This window comes from Mustelus asterias, chromosome 3, assembly GCF_964213995.1.
Source record: "Mustelus asterias chromosome 3, sMusAst1.hap1.1, whole genome shotgun sequence".
Classification (NCBI taxonomy): Eukaryota; Metazoa; Chordata; class Chondrichthyes; order Carcharhiniformes; family Triakidae; genus Mustelus; species Mustelus asterias.
Genome location: NC_135803.1, coordinates 8,238,128 through 8,260,919, shown reverse-complemented (window position 1 = coordinate 8,260,919; position 22,792 = coordinate 8,238,128). Strand labels below are relative to the sequence as shown.

The following is a 22,792-nucleotide window of genomic DNA, read 5'->3' as shown; positions in this document are numbered from 1 at the left end:
TCAGACGTGCTGGAAGTTTCCAGCATTTTCTGTTTTTGTTATGAGAACAAAGATATTGGGAAGCACACACTTTCCAGTTAGCGCAGACTTGGTTAATCACATTAGGATTGCATTTGCAATGCAGTAGTAATTCACCATGACAACCAATTTGATTTCCCGGTGGAATCATAAAATGGTACAAAACAGGAAAAATGTTCCATCCAAGCAACAGTGACAATACCAAGAGTAATTACAAGACAAGTAATTAGTTGGATCAGAAACACTCTGGGATACGTTGAGTTGTAAAAGATGCTCTGTATATGCACATTAGCTAATCTTCAAATTCAAGTGCCACAGTCAATATTTTTAGTTTCCTTTAGAATGATTATAGCACAGAAGGAGGCCCATGCTGGCTCTCTGAAGGGGCAATTCACCCCAGTGCCTTTCCCAGTAGTCCTGCATAGCCTTCCTTTTCAGATAATCCAATTCTCTCCAGAATGGCTCAACCGAACCTGCCTCCATCTCACTCTCGGGCAGTGTAGTGCAGACCCTAACTGTTTTGGAAAATTGCCTTTGTGCAAGATGGCCACATGGCTTCTGATGACACCCTAAGTGTATAAATGTATGGGGGCAGAAGCCATTTCATCCACCACTTGGAATGTGGCGTCAGGAGGGTGCAGCTGAAAGTGAGTGGATTTTGAGAGCCAACAGCTGTAAGAAACAGGGGAATAATTAATACTTCAGTCTGTAACTTTGTACAGGACATTTATCACTGGGCAAGTCAGTATGGCTATGAATATACCTGCTCCAATGCCAGTTTATCCAGTACCTGCTCCAATGGAGATGGAAGGCAGATTTGAACTCAAATTGGAAATTATTCCAGTCTCAATGGTGGAACTATGATACTACTACAGAGTTAATGAGGAAGGTGAAAAAATAAGAGTAGCGACTCTCAATGCTGGGAAAGAGTGCTACAAGCTTTATTGAACTCCAGAACTCAGCAGAAAAGCCAGTCTTGTGAAATTTTGGAAGGCTTAAGGACTCATTTTGAGCCTTTGACTAATGTTATTTCTAAATGCTGTGTGTTCAACACCAGAACTCAGGAAGAGCAGGACATTGACCAGTATATGATTGCAGTGCGATGCCTAACTGAATCATAGAATCCTACAGTGCAGGCGGAGGCTATTCGACCCATCAAGTCTGCGCCAAGCACAATCCCACCCAGGCCCCATCCCCAAACCCCATGCATTTACCCTAGCTAGTCCCCCTGACACGGGGACAAATTAGCATGGCCAATCCACCTAACCCACACATTTTTGGACTGTGGGAGAAAACCAGAGCACCCAGAGGAAACCCCACACAGACATGGGGAGAACGTGCAAACTCCACAGATTGTGACCCAAGCCGGGAATCGAATGCGGGTCCCTGGCGCTGTGAGGCAGCAATGCTAACCACTGTGCCACCCCAATGTTGAGAGTTTGAGCAACTAAAGGATAATCTGATCAGTGATATGATTATCTAAGAAACAAGATTTTGCTGTGAGAGACCATCCATTGAGTGAATAATGAGGGTAAAGTTGAAGCTATAGGCTGGAACAATGCTCACCCCAAGAAGGCAAACTAAGCCGAGAGCCTAATGCAATGGGAAATTTCCAAATCATAGACACTGAGCAAAACCTACTCATCGCAACTGAATCAAGTCAAAAGCTTGGACTGGTAACCGTCCAAATACGAGGGGAAATTTGCAGTGTGAATGCTGAACAAATCCTGAAATCTGATTAAAAGATGCAAACATACAATAGCTGTTTACTGTATATTTGCAGTACATTTAACTGTACACAGGTAGTGGGTATTAATAGGGAATTCATTTGTGCTCCTAACAGAAGTAGACTATAATTCTGGAGGTTGAGGTAGGAGGTGCAAATTGATAATGTTTATCTCTAAATAATAGTGTGTAAAGATTAGGCTCCAGTCCTTTCCATAACTGCCTGGCTTGAGAATAGTCCAATGGGTCGGTCAGTAACTGGAGAGAGGAGATAAGGTCTCAAGTGGGAATCGTGGGACATGATTCGCACTCAAAATACTAACCTTAACACTAACATCTGCTAGCAGACCTGCTGTGTATTTAAAGCATTATCATTTTTTAAGCCAGAAAAACGGACTTGGCTCGAGAATCCCATTTGCTGCCAGCTGTATATTTAATCAAAAGCACACCACTGAGCATCCGGGTATGTTTGAAAGTCACGCAGGCAGAATGGCCAAGTGAATGAATTCAAACAGAGCTCAGCATTATAAAAGCTGGCAACGGTCGAACTGACTGGCTCAGTGAAACAGAAGTCTAAACTTTCTCTGTAACGGGAGCTCTTCAGGAATATGAAATGGAATAAGCAGCGCACCATAGGGTCTGGATTTCACACAAAAAACATTTTAACTGCAAAGTAACTTCCTTCAGATCTGTCCAGTTAGCCTGCTGCTTCTCCCAAACACTCAAAAATAACAAACAGAAATGCTGGAAGTGTTCAGCAGGTCTGGCAGCAACTGTGGAGACAGAAACAGTTAATGTTTCAGGACTTTGGCCCTTCATCAGAACTGGAAAGTTAGAAATGTTAAGGTCTGAGCAAGTGGAAGTAACTATCAAATGATTTGTAAAAAGTGAGCTTCAATCAGCAATACTTATTTATTTCAACATCCTCCAATCTAAATACCATGGCATTTTCCTTTCCAAATATACATACTCTTTAGGACTCCCTCAGGGGCTCAGTTGGTTCTTTCAGTGGCTCAGCTGGTTAAGTCAGTGAGTAAACTGAACCTCATTTGAGCAGGTTCAGCAGAGCAGTGGCAGGAAACTAAATTGGCAGCAAAACGGATGATATGTGGGAGATGATCTCATTTATTGCAGTGGGCATGACACTCACTGTAAAATTAAGGCACATGTGCCAATAATGAACTCACTACTCAAAATCATCAGGAAGTCTTAACAGAGATTACTTAACTGTGAGCAAATGTTGCTCTATAAACAGTAAAGTTGGCTGCATTATTCGATTCTACTTTAAAAGCTAAACATTTATATCAGCTTTATTTGTTACTTTAGCTTAAACAGAATGGACAAAAAGTTCCTGTTGGTATTAACGTCAATCAAATGCACTAGCTGCCTGCTATTACATTGCTCCATGCAGCTTGTGTGTGCTTACTCCATTGTTTAAATTCCTCCAATTGCACCTCTTGGTTTTTCATGCTATTAATAACCATTGCAGTTAGCAGTCACCACCAATCACTATATTCACCAGTGTTTACCGGAAGGTTTTTTAAAAAATGGTGGCCAGGCCAAATTGTGGTCCTCTGGTAATCCCAAGGCAAAGGAATTGATAGAATCATTGATAGATGGCCATTCAACCCATCATACCGGAGTAAGTTCTTTCAAAGAGTTATACAATTAGCCCCCTCTCACACACATTTTCCACAGCTCTGTAATTTTTCCCCCTCGAGTATTCATCCAATTTTCTTTAGAAATTTGTTAAATCTGCTCCCACAATCTTGTCAAGACAGTTCATTCCATAAAAATCATAGAATTGTTACAGGAGGAGGCGGCCATTTAGCCAGTGTCTATGCTGGCCCTCAAAGAACAATTCACCTAATGCCACTTGCTCCCCTGTCTTTGCTTCACAGTCCTGTAATTTTTCTCTCTTTTCGGATAACTCCAGATCACAACAATTCAATTCATAAACAAAATTCTTGTCTCCACTCAAATTCTTTTACCTCTGGTTACTGACCCTCCATGCCCTCCAGCCAGTGACAACAGTTTCTCCTTATTTACTCAATCAAAACCCTTCAAGCATCTTTGCTGTGAGAACATTCCCAGCTTCCCTAGTTTTTCCACACAACCAAAGCCCCTCATCCCAGATACCAATCCAGTAACTAGCCCTATTTGCATTTTTTATTGATTGGTTTGTACTATTTGAACTTTAAGGGCTTAGAAGTTCTGCAAGATCTGTTTCAAGCACTGCTGACTCACTGGTGGATGAATCCTGAATCAGAACACAACACGAGATTGCAAAATTATAAGGAACATGTAACTAAAGTTTGCAGGTTGCCCCAAAAACTCCATGGAATGCACTTGTCCTCCATAAACCCCAATTTTGGACATCCCTAGCTCAACCTGAAGTTGAAATTATTTTAGTAGCAAGATGTATACAAAATGATGACAGGAGATGGACATAAAAAAGCGGCTTCCATTCGATGATTATACAAGGACCAAGTTATACAGAATCTAAGATTTTGCATGAGGAAGAACTTTTTCAAAGCGAGCAATAATGATCCTGAACTCGCTGCCTATGGAAATGGGGGAAGGTAGATGATCAATAATTTCCAAAGAAAATTGAACAGACACTTAGAAAATAAAATTTCAGAGCTACTGAGAGTGGGAAGAAATAGGACTGCTCTATACAGAGGACACAATGGGCTGAATGGCCTCCTTGTCTGCATTATGATTCTAAAATCCAATTGCCCTCAATAATCAGTGGAGATTGAGAAGGAATGTCACAATCAGATATCTGTAAACCTTCCTGTGCTTTTGGCTGGTCAGGAAAACAGAAATTTTATGGTACTTCGCTACTTTATGGGTAACAGACAGCATGCATTATTATTTGGCTGAAACCAATAAATCAGTAAAATGCCAATTTTGATCCTTACCCATTTCTAAATAACACTTTTCAGCAGACATTGGACAAGTGCCAGAGAGACGACAATTAATTATTTGCTCCTTTAAACATAGATGTTCAGAACAACTGCTGCATAAAATAAAGGTGCACGGTGTTACGGGTAATGTATTAGCATGGATAGAGGGTTGGTTAACTAACAGATAGGGTGTTTTTCTGGTTGGCGATCAGTGACTAGTGGTGTGCCCCAGGGATCAGTGTTGGGTCCGCAATGGTTTACGATTTACATAGATGATTTGGAGTTGGGGACCAAGTGTAGTGTGTCAAAATTGGCAGATGACACTAAGATGAGTGGAAGAGCAAAGTGTGCAGAGGACGCCGAAAGTCTGCAAAGGGATATAGATAATCTAAGCGAGTGGGCAAGGGTCTGGCAGATGGAGTACAATGTTGGTAAACGTGAAGTCATCTATTTTGGGAGGAATAACAGCAAAATGGATTATTTAAATGGTAAAAAATTGCAGCATGCTGCTGTGCAAAGGGACCTGGGTGTCCTTGTGCAGGAATCTCAAGGAGTTGGTTTGCAGGTGCAGCAGGTAATTAAGAAGGCAAATGGAATTTTGTCCTTCATTGCTAGAGGGATGGAGTTTAAAAACAGCGAGATTATGTTGCAGCTGTATAAGGTGCTGGTGAGGCCACACCTGGAGTACTGTGTACAGTTTTGGTCTCCTTACTTGAGCAAGGATATACTGGCACTGGAGGGGGTACAGAGGAGATTCACTAGGTTGATTCCGGAGTTGAGGGGGTTGGCTTATGAGGGACTGAGTGGACTGGGGCTATACTGATTAGAATTCAGAAGAACGAGGGAAGATCTTACAGAAACATAAGATTATGAAGGGAATAGATAAGATAGAAGCAGGGAAGTTGTTTCCACTGGCGGGTGAAACTAGAACTGGGGACATAGCCTCAAAATAAGGGGAAGCAGATTTAGGACTGAGTTGAGGAGGAACTTCTTCACACAAAGGGTCGTGAATCTGTGGAATTCCCTGCCCAGTGATGCAGTTGTGGCTACCTCATTGAATGTTTTTAAGGCAAGGATAAATTTTTGAACAGTAAAGGAATTAAGGGTTATGGTGAACAGGTGGGTAAGTGGAGCTGAGTCCACAAAAAGATCAGCCATGATCTTATTGAATGGCGGAGCAGGCTCGAGGGGCCAGATGGCCTACTCCTGCTCCGAGTTCTTATGTTCTAGCTGTAGCGATCCTACAAAGAGCCAAGCTATTCAATGACAGCAAGACTCATGTCAAACATACACACACTTTCCTCGGATCCAATAAAATATACACACGTGATGTGTATGTAAGAGCCAAACATCATATAAACTCAGTAATCCAGGAAGCAAAATAACTGAGGCAAAACAATCAGTTAATGCACAAACGCAAAAGCTTCAATGGCTGAGTAACATTTTCTCATCGCAATCTCAAGGCGGAAGCTGAACAGACGGCACTAAATCAAAGAACAGCATATAGGACAGCAATACAGAAGTTTGCTGAGTCTGCAAACTATGTACATTCGGGAATATGGGTTCAATCTGCAAACCCGGTCAGCTGCCAAGAAATAAAAACGGTTTGCATCCCTTTTCCAGCAGATGTCGATTCCCAATTGACTGTAAACATGTGGAACCAATAACATTCATGGAGACAGAGCAAAAACCAAAATGTCGAGAACTGCCAAGTGCACTTGGCTTAATGCTAGATATTTAGGATTAAAGAGATCACCACAGTGCGGCCCCGACTTCTCAATTAAGAATAAACGAGAGGATATCAGCTGTTCAACTCTGACACAATCAAAGTAGCATTCCTGAAACACTTTATTCTCCAGTGAACTATGCATCTCACTATTAATCTTTGGTACGACCCCCTCAAAATGACATCCTGGCAGAATAACCTTACAACCAAATCAAGATTCCTCCCCCTCGAGGATTTAAAGTAGTGTGTAAAAAAAATACTCCTTTGACATTACATCTGTGTCATCTGGTTACTGACTCTCCTGCCAGAAACTGTTCAGCCTGACTTACACTATCAAACCCCTCAATTCTAAACAACTCAATTAAACCTCCCCTTAACCTTCTCTGCTCAAAGGAGAACAATCCCAACTTCTTCAGTCCCTTCACATGACCCAAGCCTCTCATTCCTGTTAGATTTTCCACATCCTTCCTAAGTGGCAGTGTCCCAATTAAAGTAATGTCACACCATAGAATCCCTAGAGTGCAGAAGGGGGTCACCTGGCCCATCGGGCCTGCACTGACAACAATTCCACCCACAACCTCACAGATCCACCCTGCTAATCGCTCTGACACTAAGGGGAAATTTAGCATGGCCAATTAACCTAATTCACACAGCTCTTTGGACTGTGGGAGGAAACCCACGCAGACACAGGGCGAACATGCAGACTCTGCAGTCAGCTGAGGTCGGAATTGAATGCGGGTCCTTGGCACTGCAAGGCAACAGTGCTAACCACTTTGCCACCATGCCACCCCAAAAACATCAGAACTTTCCATTGTGGTTTATATTAAAAAGGAGAAACACTTGCATTTATTTAGCATCTTTCAGGATATCCCAAAGCAGGTCACATTTTTCAGTCTAATAACTCAATCTATAGACAAACACAGCAGCCAAGGGAGGTACAGTGGTTATTAGCACTGCTGCCTCACACAGCACCAGGGACCCAGGTTCAATTCGCGGCTTGGGTCACTGTCTGCACGTTCTCCCAGTGTCTGTGTGGGTTTCCTCCGGGTGCCCCAGTTTCCCCCCACAGTCCAAAGACGTGCACGTTAGGTGGATTGGCCATGCTAAGTTCTCCCTCAATGTGCCCTAACAGGCGCCGCCAGAGTGTGGCGACTAGGGGATTTTCACAGTAACTTCATTGCAATGTTAATGTAAACCAACTTGTGACTAATAAATAAATAAAATTTAAAAACTTTAAACAATTTGCAACATCAAACAGCAGAGATTACAATAGTTGTGGTGCTGGGTATAGCTCACTGATATTAGTCCTGCATGAGTCAGGAAGGTGTTGGTTCAAGGCCCACTCCAATGGACTGAGCACTTAATACAAGATGACCTTCCAGCACAGTACTAAAGTAGCACTACACTTTCAGAGATGTCTCCTCTCAGATGACACGTTAAACCTAGGCACCTCCATCTACCCAGATGGGTGTAAATATGCCATGGCACTATTTAAACAGCAGCAGTGATTCCCCCAGACAATATTCATTCCTCAACTAGCATCACTGAAGATCACACAATAGTTTTATTTTCATTGCAGTTCACTGGAACATGCTCTGTGGAAATTGGATGGCAATTTTCCTACCAGTCAGTGCCCCAAATTCAAAAGTATTTCAGTGATGTAAAGTGTCTCATAAAATCCTGCAGTCCCGAAAGGCACAGTACAAATGAAACTTCTTTTGTTATCTATTCTGGTGGCATTGATTGAAAAGTAAACATTGGCCTGGAGATCTTTTACAACAAACTAAACAGGTAGATGAGATGGAGCCTCAGTTTAAATATTTCATCCGAGGATGGCCCTTCAAACAATGCAACATATCAGCTGAAATTGTGCACTCAGGCCTTGTAGTGGACCCTGACAAAGACAAATTGCAGGAAAATTAAAAATGCTCAAACCTTGCCCTGACTAACAGTGAGCACTAGATTGATTATATTGTGCATTTGACAGAGTGACTCCTGGTTATCCAGAGCTTGTAAAGAAGGACAAAGAACATAAGAACAAGGAGCAGGAGTAGGCCATCTAGCCCCTCAAGCCTGCTCCGCTAAGGAAGCATGGAGAGCACAGTAATAAGGTGTGGAAATCCTTTACCTCAATCTTCTGAGCCAGCAGGGATGGTTTGAAGTTTGATTTAATCACAACTTTCACTTCAAGTTTAGTGCGACCTACTTCTCTGACCAATGGGATCACACGGAATGGCAAGATGATATCTTTAGTGGTTCGGTACCTTAAGAAAACAATGTAATCTTTTACAAATGGACCAAAATAAATGCACACAACAGCATTTTCTCCACTTGACCCTGCCCTCAAAGGTTGAGGGCATTAGTTATCGAAAACACTAAACAAACACAAATTTTCTTGCCTCATTTCCAAGACACGGCTTATGATGCCAATCCGCATTTAATGGCCTCATAGGTTTGTCAGGTAAACAAAGCACTGTTGGCAAAGATAAATAATAGCAACTATGGCTCTAACAAGTTAAACACTACAAATTATAGCCACTTGAGTCAATCAACAGGTGCTCAAATATTTTGGGTCTCCATCAGTCAAAATGCACAAAAGGCAACCCTCATCTTAGCTCCATTACTCTGGCTGTGGTAGAATTAAGACCCCTCCATTAGGTTAATAATGCACTGTTGGCACTGCTACACAGGGGAGGCTGTACATCTTATGTACATGTCACAGAGGGACAGCCCAATATTGGAATTTATGCTGAATACAAACTGTAAACTCAACTATGTCAAATGGTAATGTTAGATTGCTGAGGTTACCTGAAGCCTATCTGATCTGCAATATTTCGATACATGGAAATGGCCGCAGTGCCCATGATTTAGGTTCTTCGGATTACCACTAAATGGTCACTTAAACCTCATTACATCATTTCATTTTATGATGGTGTTAACTGCATCACAGATTAAGTAATGCTACTTAAGGCACCTGGGCCTGACCACCGCATTGATTGCTCTATTAAGTAACTAACCAACACTTCAGTATTGTATTCCGTTGTAAACATTAACATAAAACAGAACATAAATATCTTCTAAATATAAACAAGTAGTTAAGAGGTGAGGTGGGGCCTAATAGGAACAAAGGATGATGTGCACTGAAAGATGCAGGGCAAGGCTAGAATACTCTACACATCATCAGCATCGACCCAGCAGGTTGAATGGCTTTCTTCAGTTCCACAATGACACTGATCAATGTAGGCTGGTTAATCAACAATAACACTTCAGTACATGAGGAAGCCAACAGCAAACTAATTTATGTATCTTAAAAATTAAGTGGCACAGTGGTTAGCACTGTTGCCTCACTGCACCAGGGACCCGGGTTTGATTCCTGGTTTAGGTCACTGTCTGTGTGAAGTCTGCGTGGGTGGGTTTCCTCCGGGCGCTCCGGTTTCCTTCCACAGTCCGAAAGACATGCTGGTGAGGTGCATTGGCCATGCTAACTTCTCCCTCAGTGTACCCGAACAGGCGCCGGAGTGTGGCGACTAGGGGATTTTCACAGTAACTTCATCGCAGCGTTAATGTCAGCCTACTTGTGACAATAATAAATCAACTTTTAAAAAGAAACTTTAATCCAACCTTCTGGTACATGCTGGGAAGAGGGAAAAAAGCATAACTTGATATAAATATGGAATTTGAACTCCAATATTTTATATAACATGCACAATCTAGTATTCAGTTACTGGACAAAAGACAGTCCAATTCCAGGAATCAGCTGTACAAATAACAAAATTGTTTTGGAAATCTGAAGCCATTCCCTCTACATGCTTTCACCAGCCCTCTTTGTTCTACACATTGTTGGGTACTTACCTCATAAGTTCATATTCTCCATCTGGTGGGATGAAACTAATGCTCCTTTCAGATTCAAACTTGCTGAGCCGCACACACTGGTGGAATGTGCAGTCATCAATTGCTATAGACTGTTTACCACTGCAGAATAAAGAGAGGGGTCTCGAATTATAAAACAATTTGATTTAAAAAAAAAAATAAAAACAGACCAGGTATTGTATCTAGGTTTCTCCTTTTGCGCTAAGGGAAGGCATTGCACTCTGGATCTAAAGATGACGAGCTCCATGCATGGAAGTTACACTGCAATCTGGACAAGAGTGCAGGTTGCCTCAGAATGGACACATCTACTCAATTACATATTAAGATTACCATTTCTGCAATCAGTTTCTTCCAGCAACATGGAGGCATTAGATCAACACCGGTTCAATGCATTTTCAGTAAGAAATTATCAAAGGTCAGAGCGAGAGGATCCATGTAATACAAACAGCCAATGATATTCAGTTCCACATTACAATTCATGTAAGCCACATGGACAGTAGGTAAATTACCAGGATTCACATTCAATATTCTGATCCTTTCATCCCCTCCCCACCAAATTCACATTTGCCTTCCATCCTTTCTGACATTGTCAATGGCTCAAAATATCCATCTTTTTACTAGCAATCCACTGAATACAAACATGAACCCCTTCCCCCTTTTCCAAGTCAAATTCACCCCATCAATTCCACCCCCTCTCCCCATACCACGTATTCCTAAACTCCCTCCTCCGAATGATTCTCCAACAGATTGCTGCCCCTCTCAGAACTAATTGCTTTAGTCTGTCTCCAGCTCTACACACAGCAGCGAGGCTGCCTAGCCAAGTCGCAAATGACATCCTTTGTGCCTGTGGTGCATTATACCTCCCTGCTTTCTTCAGCCAGTGTTTGATGCAAGCAACTATAAGGTCCCCCTCAATTGTCACCCCCCTCACGTGGGCTCAATTTCACCAATATCTTAAATTTGGCCTCCAAACTCCATAAACTACAACTTCTTCCACTCAGCTGTACACCACACTTTTTCCTATATTAAATCACTCACCTCCTTTGTCCTCACTCACAACAGCCCTCACTCCCATGCATGGAATTTAAAACACCTCATTTTCAAATGACTTTGTTACTTCCCCCAACCTATCTCCCTAAACGGATCGATAGTCTCCACCATCCTGTCTTTCAGCCTCCAACTATCAGTCTCGTCTGCCCTAATCCCACCATTGGCAGATCAGTGGCAGAGTGGTTAGCATTGCTGCCTCACAGCGCCAGGGAACCAGGTCCAATTCCCGGGTTGGGTCACTGTCTGTGCAGAATCTGCACGTTTTCCCCATGTCTGCATGGGTTTCCTCCGGGTGCTCCAGTTTCCTCCCACAGTCCGAAAGACATGCTGGTTAGGTGCATTGTCCATGCTAAATTCTCCCTCGGTGTACCCGAACAGGCGCAGGAGTGCAGCAACTAGGGGATTTTCACAGTAACTTCATTGCAGTGTTAATGTAAGCCTACTTATGACACTAATAAAAATAAATAAAATATCAGGCTCAAGTTCTCTCATTTCAACTGAGCCAGTGTGGGCAAACATGAACAGAACTGAAGGCCTCTATTCTCACTTGTGTTTTCTCTCCTCTATAGCTTAGAGTGTCAAATTTACATGATAAACCGTCATTATGCCAAGACCTACAATAGGATGTATGCATGAAGCATGAACAAAGTGACTGCAGCAAAACCAAAAATAAATGCCAAGGGGGTGATGGGGAGATTAATTTAATTTCTCTTCTGAGCAGACATGCATGGATATCAGAAGTCCACATTGCACTCTCTGGCACAGGCACAACTGCTTCGGCTGTGAAACATCTATTAGCAAAGAGATATCCAAGCTTTTGCATCTTCAAAGACTGCATGCATTTATATGTGGAACCTACGGGGCCACATGTAAAGTTTACTTATCAAATATCATACATGTTGCTGATTGTAAGAGATTTCCAACTTAGGATTTATCTTTCAAGAAACCCTCAAATTTCTCACAGGATAAATCAGCCAGTATGAAGAGAGCAGCCTGGATAGACCTGCCAAGCTTCCACAGTTACATGCAATTTGGGCTACCAGTCAAATGCAATCTGGGAGAAGAGATTTCAAACCCCTCACCTTTTTGCACTCTCGTCAGCAGTTCCTTTGCCTTGTTTCTCGATAACAATCTTGTCATTCATCCCAAACTTGCACTCTGGCATTCCACTCAAGTAACTCTTCATTACTACCCTGCCCGAGACGTGAGCACTTAGAACCTGACCTGAAACAAATGAGCAGAGATTTCAAAGTGGGAAGCAACACATCCTAACAACCACAAAGCTCAGGGCAGTTCGGCGAGAGAGAAGTGGTTACAGCTTGTGACATTTTTTTTTTTAAAAGTACAAAATAGATTAGATAAGAGCAATTAATTAAAATAAAACACCGTTAGCAATCACTTAGGAGAGAGATGTGGACATCTTGGGATCAGACCCGTCATCTGTTAATTCCATGCGAATTGTCTTTAAATTTATTTTTTTTAAGTTTATGCCACTTTTCATCTCTCTACTGGTCGACACTTTGTTCACACATTTTCTGCTTTCTGTACAGATTGTGCAGCTTTAACCAGATCTTGAGCCAACCTTCAAATCCCCAATATTTAGTCCATCAAAAAGATTGCTTATTGCCACCATCACAGCATTATGCTTCTCAGTCCTCTTATCCTCATACCATCACTGAAACCTTTCACTGCTGCCTGTGTCATCTCTGACCATAGCTCCTTTAGCTCTAGGCAGCAACACGAGTTCATCAATACTCAAGTCTTGATTCATGTACATCTCCACCCACCCCATGCCAATCAGATTCTTGCTCACCAGTTCTAATGACAGGTAAACCACTTGAAATGTCATAAATTTGCCTTTCCTGTCATTTACTCAAGGTCCAGCCTTTATTTTAAAAATTATACTCATTTGGTATCCTGGCAATGTGTGTCCCATTCAGCAAATGCTTTCTCCACAAACCGAGATAGAAATTGGTATGTTCCATCTATTTTTGAAAGGTGCAATGTATACCAATTTCCAGGTGCAGCATTGATATTAGTCCTTGCTCCTTTTTAGGCATTCCTGACAGCTGTCTGGAATCAGCTTTGGATCAATTTCAATACATAATGAAGAATTCTCAAATGCTGCCCATAATCCCTCTCCACCCACAGCCCCAATGTCCTGACTACCTTCACCATAGTATCTCTGGCCACCACAAAGTGAGTGCTGACTCTATACCAGTGATGTGATGGGGAAGACACTGTTGTTCCTGGTTAAAAGGAACAGTGCCTAAGAGGCGACACTGCACTACATGGATGAAAATGTTCAGCTGAGAGGTGCTTTCAACACCCATAGCCTTGAAACTAAAGACATGCTAGACAGCTTAAAGAGCAAATGACTTTAGGAGAATTATGCAGAGGTGGGAGGGGGTATATGACTAAATTTCACCTATTTATCGCGTACCCTGAGGTGACATTAGCAGATTGACACTCTCCAGAACGTCCAGGAAAAGCTCGTTTCGGCGGTACTTGATTCCCTCGCGTCGCCATCCGATCTGTCCCGTTACCTGGCTAGTGATCTGTGACTGTTCTTCCTTGGTCTAGAATAAAGAACATTTGTCCGATCTCAATTCAAGGTTTAGAACTCTACTCCCAAAAAACTTCCAAAATGTCAGAAGGTTACATCAGCAGTGCAGTCAATAGTGATCGTAATACAACAATAAACCCACACATCACTTTACACTGCAACAGCTTTCAGTACTGACTTCCCCCTTCTCCAGAAAACTTAACTCAGAGTTCAATAATTCAAGACATTTTCCACAGCCAGTTTTGGGTTCCCTCCCCCACACCAATAAGCAAAGCAGAAGCAGGCAGATTTTCCTACCTGGTGCTATAAATCAGGTCGCCAATCACAGGTGGAGAAAAAGAAAGTATTACAGCAGGATTAGAACCAGGAGCACCACACACAGGGTTAACAGGCAAGCAGTGAACAGAAGAGTTGATTTAAAAAAAAGAGAAAACAAGTTAGCTATGAGAGCAGGTGCAACACTGAAAGTAAGTGACTTGTATTGGTACAGTTCTTCATCACGTCTCTTTTTATCTACAATTACATTGAACTGGAGTGACTTTTATATACACAAATGACCAGCTTCACTTACAGCAACATTGAAAGCAAGGGCTGTAATTACATCGGCAGGTGATGTCTTATCGTAAAACTTCTATATGTATTCTAACACAATAATCTCAATCTCCATTGTGACTAAGTCTACATGTTCTCCATGCAATTGTACCTCCAGAAAAAGATTTATAGTGACAGACCAACTAAGCTATTATTTTATTAAATGTCTGCAGAACAAGATCTACGTTTACTAGCACATTACATTTTTTAAAAATCTGCCGACTTATCGGACTGGAAAAAGCTTGGGTTAGAGACACTAGCAGACACAGTTTAAAGATAACGGGTCCTCCATTTAAGATGGAAATGAGGAGGAATTCCTTCCAAGAGGGTCATGAATCTTTGGAATTCTCTTTCACAGATGACAGTGGAGACTGGGTCATTTGCAAGACTGAGTTAGATAGATATCTGATCGACCAGAGAGTCAAAAGGCTTATAGGGAACAGGCCACTTTCAGATCAGCCATTATGTCATCGAATGGTAAAGCAGGCTCGATGGACCAAATAGCTCACTTCTGTTCCTATTTCTTATGATCTTTTTCTTTAAAAACCCCTGAATTTTCCACTCACTCCACTGATTGAGATACTTGTGAAATGAGGGTGTAATTCCTCTGCATCCAGAATCCCACAAGATCCCATTTGCCCAAAAATGTCAGGTTTGATTTTCTATCAACTCACCTGTTACTATGGAGACTACTCCTTTTGGGAATTATTTTTATTTTCTACTTGCAAGGCGAAGAACAATCTCTGCCTCAGTTTGTTCATTCCAAAGTTACAAATCCCTGTCAGTTATGAAATCCCCTCGATCTCTACATTACACAGGCATAGAATTTGTCCTTCAGTATCAGAAGTTTGTCCCCGGAACCACAGCAGGAATTCCTTTTAGATTTGGTCATTTCTTAAAACCTTCCATAAATCGACAGGAATCAGGTTCAATCAAACTAGTCAAAAGGGAACTACACTTATTTGAAAAGGGAAAACGTGCAGTGTCACAGGGAAAAGGCAGGAGAGTGGCACTAAATAAATTGCTCTTTCAGAGGACCGGTGCAGACACAATGGGTTGAACGGCCTCCTTCTGCACTGTAACAGTTGAGATTCTCAAATTGCTATGTGGAAAAAGACCACAATCCATTTAGTTCTAGCCCTATCCCTTTTCTAACCTCCCCCACCATTCTCTCAAAAAGTGAAGAGAAGACAGTGTGTAATTCAGACATTAAATAAATTGGAATGAATACAAAACTGCTTGCAACAACAAAAATCTCAAAGCTCTACACATTTTATGAAATGATTTCCTGCTGAGTCAGGTTGTGCACTTCTTTGTGAGCAAACACAGGACAATCGCAGACCACCTTAGAGTCCACCAGCAACAAATAATCCTATCTGTGCCAGCCAGCCTTTCCAAATAGGAACTGTTATCAGTAGAACTGGCACCCAGCCCTGCTTTAGGCTTCCTGGAGGACTGCTACTTCATCACTCTACTGCTGGGAATACAAACATATGGCACTTCACCAGTAAGGCATGGCTCATCAGAAAATGAACACTGTAAAGAGTGCATTTCAGCACAATATCTATTGCTAACAGAGGCCACTTTTACTCCTCATTCAACACTCAGTGAAAGAAAAACGCAGCAGTTTAGGAAAGTTATTTCCAAGCTAGCTGATCCCAAGCAAAGTGGAACGCAACAAGCTGTAACATTCCAGCACTGTAGCGTGCATGTGTCTTGAATTGTGCTGGGATACTGCTCTGCAGTCAGTGACTCCCACTAAAATGTGCACGATGCTGGATGAAGACAGAACCAAGATCAGATAGTGTAACACACCAAGAACGGCCACTTAGGTGAGGGTGATCCGCATCACACCGCAGCAGCCCACAGCAAGTACTGCCTTCAGTAAAGGAGGGATGAAAACTTGGAGTTTAAAACTATTCCTTAAAATTGCTCCTCAATCCCAGTGAGACCCAGGAGGTTTAGTAGGATTAAAACCATGTCTTTGCGGATTTGGTCACAGTTGGACAGTTCTGAGAAAACTGCTTTTTAATTAACTCTAGTTTAAATATAGGCATCCTTTAATCAGCGGAAAATTGCAGATGGCAATTCTAGTCAAAAAGCACAAATAACTTCATGTCAATATCTTTAAATACCGGAGACCTTTTCTTCAGGCTGACTCAGTGCTGCTTACCTGACTTTTGATCCCTTGTTGGGTAATGAATGTTTTCAGTGCTCCAGTCTCAGAATTCTGTGGATAGCCAAAATCTAGGATTTCTGAGCAAACAAAAAAAAAACCTTTCAGCTACGAAGGCCAGAGAAAATAACCAAAAGTATGAGTAGGGATAGACCTTGGAACAGAACACACGTGAAAGAAACTCATTCCAATTCAGTAATGACCCGAGCTTCCCATTTAAAACAATTAGAGGTGCTAGTTTACCCTGAAACCAGATTCACTTCACAGTTAACTTCCATTTAATACTCCCAGTTACTTGGCCACAGGATCATTTAAGTGGAAGCTCAGTGAGCAGCAGTGGGATATGCAATATTTGGGTAAACTGCAATTGCCATGAGCCAGCATGGGCATGCCAAGTGCCGATTCAAAGACCAGCAGCTGACCATGAGACCAATTTCATTTCCCGGTTCAACAATAAATTGTCTTTACTAATGCAGTCACCAAGGAATATGTATCCAGTTAACAACTTCCACTGTCAAGGTCATAGGTCACAGCCCTAATCTGGAAGCGCTATGTCAACAATTCTCAGCTATATTTTCAAATCTCCAGGATTTCAACAATCCTCCTACCTGAAACCTCTTCCTGAGATCTGTGCTCCTACAATTCTGACCTCTTGCACACCCCCTTTTTCCATTGCTTCACCAGTGGCGAGTGCAATCACCTGCCTACATACCTCTACATAATAAAACCTTTCTATAATCTAATTTTTGTGGGGATAGGGTTACAAGCATTCACAAAATGCAATCTTCCACATGTGGATTAGTTATGGAAAAATCACGTAAGCAGTGCGATATTGCAGCTAATCTTAAAATTCCTATAAATTCATCCAGAATGTCAGCACTTTTCTTCTTTTTCCCACTAACCCAGGTGTTCTTTAAAATTAATTCTTGTCAATGGGCATCACTAGCAAGGCAACACTTACTGCCTATTGCCAGTGGCCCTTAAAGTGGCAGTGGGTTGTCTACAACTGCAGGCCGCTTATCCTGCATTCTAACAGCAGATTGCCCTCAGCACAGACTGATGAGTATTTCAAGTGATGTGCGTGGGAAACTTTCAAATATTACAAATTCACAATCCACCTAAAATAATTGACAGAAGGAAAATCCTTCAACTGATTTCAGTGTTTTGGCTTTATATTGTCTATTTATTGTGTTTTCAAAAACTCCTGTTTTCCAAGCACTTACCATCCAGAAGCTCATAAATAAGGACAAAGTTGTTCTTGATGTTTTCCTCGCTGATCTTTCCAAAATACGAAGTCATGACATCACACATTTTGTACAGGAACTCGAAGACCATGGCCGCGTTAACATTCTGCTTGGTGACGGCAGCTAGCCAAATATTGGAACGTTTAACATGGAAGAAACTGGTCCGGGCGATGTTAGTCACCGGTGAGCGAACTTGCTGCCTTGCATGGATGACATTGACGCGGAATGCATCCACTGCATTCCGTCTATAAACAGAAGAAATGCAACTGGTTAGGCCAGTTTGGATAAATCTTCATTTAAGCATGAAGTTATTCAATTCCATTGAGATACAAGAAACCTTGCGGTCCCCAGGTGCTGTTTCTCAGCTTATGTCGGTCCATACACTATAGAAAATATTGCATTTAAGATAGGAAGTTTATTTTGTGATGCTCGTAATCAATCACCTTATCTGCTCCGATATAGAGTTGTAGCTAGTACCGCACTCACCCCAGTTATATACTCTGTATAAGCACAACCTTCACTTAGATATGGCTCTAAGATAGTCATGTTTACATCATACTTCAGTGAAATTCTGACGACAATTTGGACTGGTACTTGCATTTCAGAGGATGCAATTTCTTTCCAATAACATTGCAATTTGAGGCTGCCAGTGAACAATGCCATAGCGCAGTGGGAGAGTTGGGTACTATACCACACTTGCTCCCTAACCTACAGTAATTTGAAGGTTGATTTAGCAACGGCAAAAGCCCAAGTTGTCAAAATAATGAAAATTATTTTTTTCATTAATGTATCACCCCGACCCCACTCAAGTTTTCAAGTTTATTTATTAGTGTCACAAGTAGGCTTATATTAACAATGCAATGAAGTTGTGAAAATCCCCTAGCTGCCACACTCTGGCACCTGTTCGGGTACACTGAGGGAGAATTTAGCACGACCAATGCACCTAACAAGCACGTCTTTGCCGCAGAAGACATAACATAAGAAATAGGAGCAGGAGTAGGCCATCTAGCCCCTCAAGCCTGCTCCGCCATTCAATAAGATCATGGCTGATCTGATGGCGGGTTCAGTTCCACTGACCCGCCCGCTCCCCATAACCCTCAATTCCCTTAATGGTTAAAAATCTATCTGTGACTTAAACACATTTAACGAGGTAGCCTCTACTGATTCAGTGGGCAGAGAATTCCAAAGACTCACTACCCTCTGGGAGAAGAAGTTCCTCCTCAACTCTGTTCTAAATTGACTCCCCCGTATTTTGAGGCTATGCCCCCTAGTTCTTGTTTCCATTGTAAGTGGAAATAACCTCGCTGCTTCTACCCTGTCTCGCCCCTTCATTATCTTATATGTCTCGATAAGATCTCCCCATAACCTTCTAAACTCCAATGAGTACAGGCCCAGTCTACTCAATCTCTCCTCATAAGCTAACCCCCTCATCTCTGGAATCAACCTGGTGAACCTTCTCCGTACCCCCTCCAAAGCCAATATATCCTTTCTTAAATAAGGGGACCAAAATTGTACACAGTACTCTAGGTGCGGCCTCACCAGTACCCTGTACATTTGCAGCAAGACCTCCCTGCTTTTATACTCCATCCCCTTCGCGATAAAGGCCAACATTCCATTTGCCTTCTTGATTACCTGCTGCACCTGCAAACTGAGTTTTTGTGATTCATGCACAAGGACCCCCAGGTCCCTCTGCACAGTAGCATGTTGTAATTTTTCACCGTTTAAATAGTCCATTTTACTATTATTCCTTCCAAAGTGCATAACCTCACACTTACCAACGTTATACTCCATCTGCCAGATCCTTGCCCACTCACTTAGCCTATCCAAATCTCTCTGCAGTCTCTCTGTGTCCTCCACGCAATTTGCTTTCCCACTCATCTTTGTGTCATCCGCAAACTTTGTTACCCTACACTCGGTCCCCTCCTCCAGATCGTCTATGTATATGGTAAATAGTTGAGGCCCCAGCACCGATCCCTGCGGCACGCCACTAGTCACTGATTGCCAACCGGAAAAGCACCCATTTATTCCAACTCTCTGCTTTCTGTTAGATAGCCAATCCTCAATCCACGCTAACACTTTACCCCCAACTCCGTGTACCTTTATCTTATGCAGCAACCTTTTGTGAGGCACCTTATCGAATGCCTTCTGGAAATCTAAATACACCACATCCACCGGTCCCCCTCTGTCAACCGCACTCGTTATATCCTCTGTGAAGGCCAGGTCATTGAGTGTCTTTAAGACAGAGATAGATAGGTTCTTGATTAATAAGGGGATCAGGGGTTATGGGGAAAAGGCAGGAGAATGGGGATGAGAAAAGTATCAGCCATGATTGAATGGCAGAGCAGAATTAGGCCATTCGGCCTATGTCTTATGGACTGTGGCAGGAAACCGGAGCACCTGGAGGAAACCCACACAGACATGGAGAGAACATGCAAACTTCACACAGACAGTGACCCGAGGTCAGAACTGAACTGGGTTCCTGGCGCGATGAGGTAGCAGTGCTAACCACTGTACCACCATACCGTCTCACTCATTTCTATTATACAGCATCGAGAAACAAGAGGATGGTGGGTGAAAACCTCTTTCAAGCTACCCAGCTCCGAAACTAATTTTACTGGTGCGCTATTATTTTCCACCAGAATCCAATTTAAAAGGTGGCAAACCCCACACCATCAAATGGAATAGCTGACTTTGACAATCTCAAACAGAAGATGGCCCCTTCTTTTGCAGTAGACTTCCAACTGACCCTGCAATCACCAGAATGGCAAGATAAAAAGGGAAAGTTTTGCATCCAAAGGGTGCCAGCTTGACTATGGCTCTCGCACTGACGCAGGTGCTTGACTGAGATCGATGTCAAAGGGGGAAGAGCTGTTAACTCTGGAACAAAACAGCAATGAAAAGCATCCCAACCCCACTGCATGTGAATCTTTGTCACAGGGGATTGGTTGGAGAAGCCAATGCATTTGAGGGAAAAGTAGGAAGCAGAGGACAAGGGGTTATAGTGAGATTAGTTTTAGACTGGTTGCCAAAGTGATTCGGTGACCTTTGCTATCTGTAGTTTGCAACACCAGTTTATTTACAAACAAATTCACAATAAGCACAAAGAATACAGAAAGAGTCATGCAGTATACAATTCTCAAACCATGCAGTTCGATGGATCTGTATCAACCTGTAGACTTGTGCAGGCAGATCCAACTAGAAAGATCAAGATAACATAACACTTGGCAAGGAAACAAAGTTCACAACAGCAGCAGATGCCTCTGATGAATGAGTTGCCCTTTTGAAGTCACGATTCGCTCATGAAGAGTACAGCATCAGACACACATGCACTAAAACTGAATCCGCTCCAGATTTCATGAAATTAACATTTCATTTTAAACAGGTTCTTCTACGCAACATTGACCTTAAAAACCAGCCCTGCAGCTGATTCTTACAAGACACAGACACACATTTCTACTGCAGGAGGGATTAAGAGGAATGGGTCACTAAGCGAGATAGCATTCAAGCAGGAATCCTCCCCTAGGGAGGTGGTAAGGCCAATTGCAGAGCTCAAGTTCGTTAAATAGGAAGTGGAAATTTAGTGTAAACTTCTCGGCCGATTTTATATTGGTCTCGTGCAGCTGACAACAATCAGAAACTAAACTCACTAGATTTCTTTTCCAGTACAATCAGTTTGAAAACCCCTCACTTTCACCCCACACCTCCCTGGGAGTCTCCACTACCAAAACAATTATTTTCTCTGTTAGGTTTCTAAAAACCCACCGGATTTCATTGGCCTGATTAACACTCTGCCCTGGCAAGCGCTACAGTTAAGCACATTGCCAGCAAATGTTGATTCACGGTGGGGACGTCACAACATTTAAAATGGACAAGTGGTCACAGCTAGTCTGCAGGTGTATGACATACTGGGATTTCCTCTGGGAGCTGGAGACCAATGGTCTTGACTGCAAGTACATGAGCTCTGGACATTTAGCTCCTCGAGCTTGCACCATAAATGGGCACCAGGAAATAAACATAATTGAATGCAAATTCCCTGCCTGGCAGTTAGGAGCACGAGGAGAAATTAAGTGAAGTTACATCTAGTCTAAACATAACAGATCATTTGGTCCAATAGTTACGTGCCATGCACCACATGAGCCTCCTCCCACCCCTCTTTACCCAACCCTACCAGCATACCTTCCTGTTCCTTTCTCCCATAAGTCCTTATCTCGCTTCCTGCTAAACACAATTAATCTTGCAAAAGAACTGATCGGAAGTTACTGTCAGTTAAATGCTGCTCAAAGAGACTTCTTCCTCTCCATTTTGGGTTAAAATGGCTACAGCTGCATTTCAATTTTACAGCTTCCAGTATGACTAAGATAAAGCTCACAGGTCAGATCACTAGTTAATTTAGTACAAGATGACAAATGACGCTTACCTATTCCTAGTGCAGCCAATGAGCACATGATGAGATGAGGAAAAATGAGACGTCAGCAAGGAAGGGGAAGTGACAGACCAACGAGAGAGAGGATTAGAATACACAAAGCACAAAGAAAAAACACAGATGAGAAACACAAAGGACTACTCACAGGCATCTAAAGGAGAACAATGGACAAGTGCAAGGTGCTAATCACCAACATACACAAAAGCATTACAAAACAATCAACAGATTAACATATCACTTGTGCCTCATTCACACTGGCTTTGTGAACCTCTGCACATTGGGCATTGCTAGCAAGTGGTCACCTCTGTTTTTATCTTTGGTGCTTCTTCAGCATTGATGGCAGGGGTGCAAAGTCCATGTTTTCACTGAGCTACAGAAAATTAACAATGTTCCATCTCGATGAGCATACATCTGTATTTTTGTGGGTCTGAGAATGTGCGAGAAAGATGACGGGATCAGTTTTTGAAGCATTAGCTCAAGGATGCAAGCACATC

The 22,792-nt window shown here is 42.3% G+C and overlaps 1 protein-coding gene across 5 annotated transcripts in view; it reads right to left on the bottom strand.

Annotated features, from left to right (window-relative positions):
* Nucleotides 1-22,792, bottom strand: part of LOC144486515 (AP-2 complex subunit mu) — a 46,038-nt gene that overhangs the window by 4,711 nt on the left and 18,535 nt on the right. For 3 of the 5 annotated variants that reach the window (XM_078204560.1, XM_078204576.1, XM_078204569.1), the window contains exons 3-8: nt 17,855-18,120; nt 16,629-16,711; nt 13,742-13,877; nt 12,381-12,522; nt 10,231-10,350; nt 8,507-8,642 (exon numbers count right to left, since the gene is read on the bottom strand). In XM_078204560.1, coding sequence (XP_078060686.1) covers nt 8,507-8,642; nt 10,231-10,350; nt 12,381-12,522; nt 13,742-13,877; nt 16,629-16,711; nt 17,855-18,120 — 883 coding nt within the window. Of the gene's footprint in view, nt 1-8,506; nt 8,643-10,230; nt 10,351-12,380; nt 12,523-13,741; nt 13,878-16,628; nt 16,712-17,854; nt 18,121-20,621; nt 20,642-22,600; nt 22,726-22,792 lie in introns of those variants that run through there. The other 2 variants (XM_078204582.1, XM_078204590.1) reach the window with 2 other exon arrangements.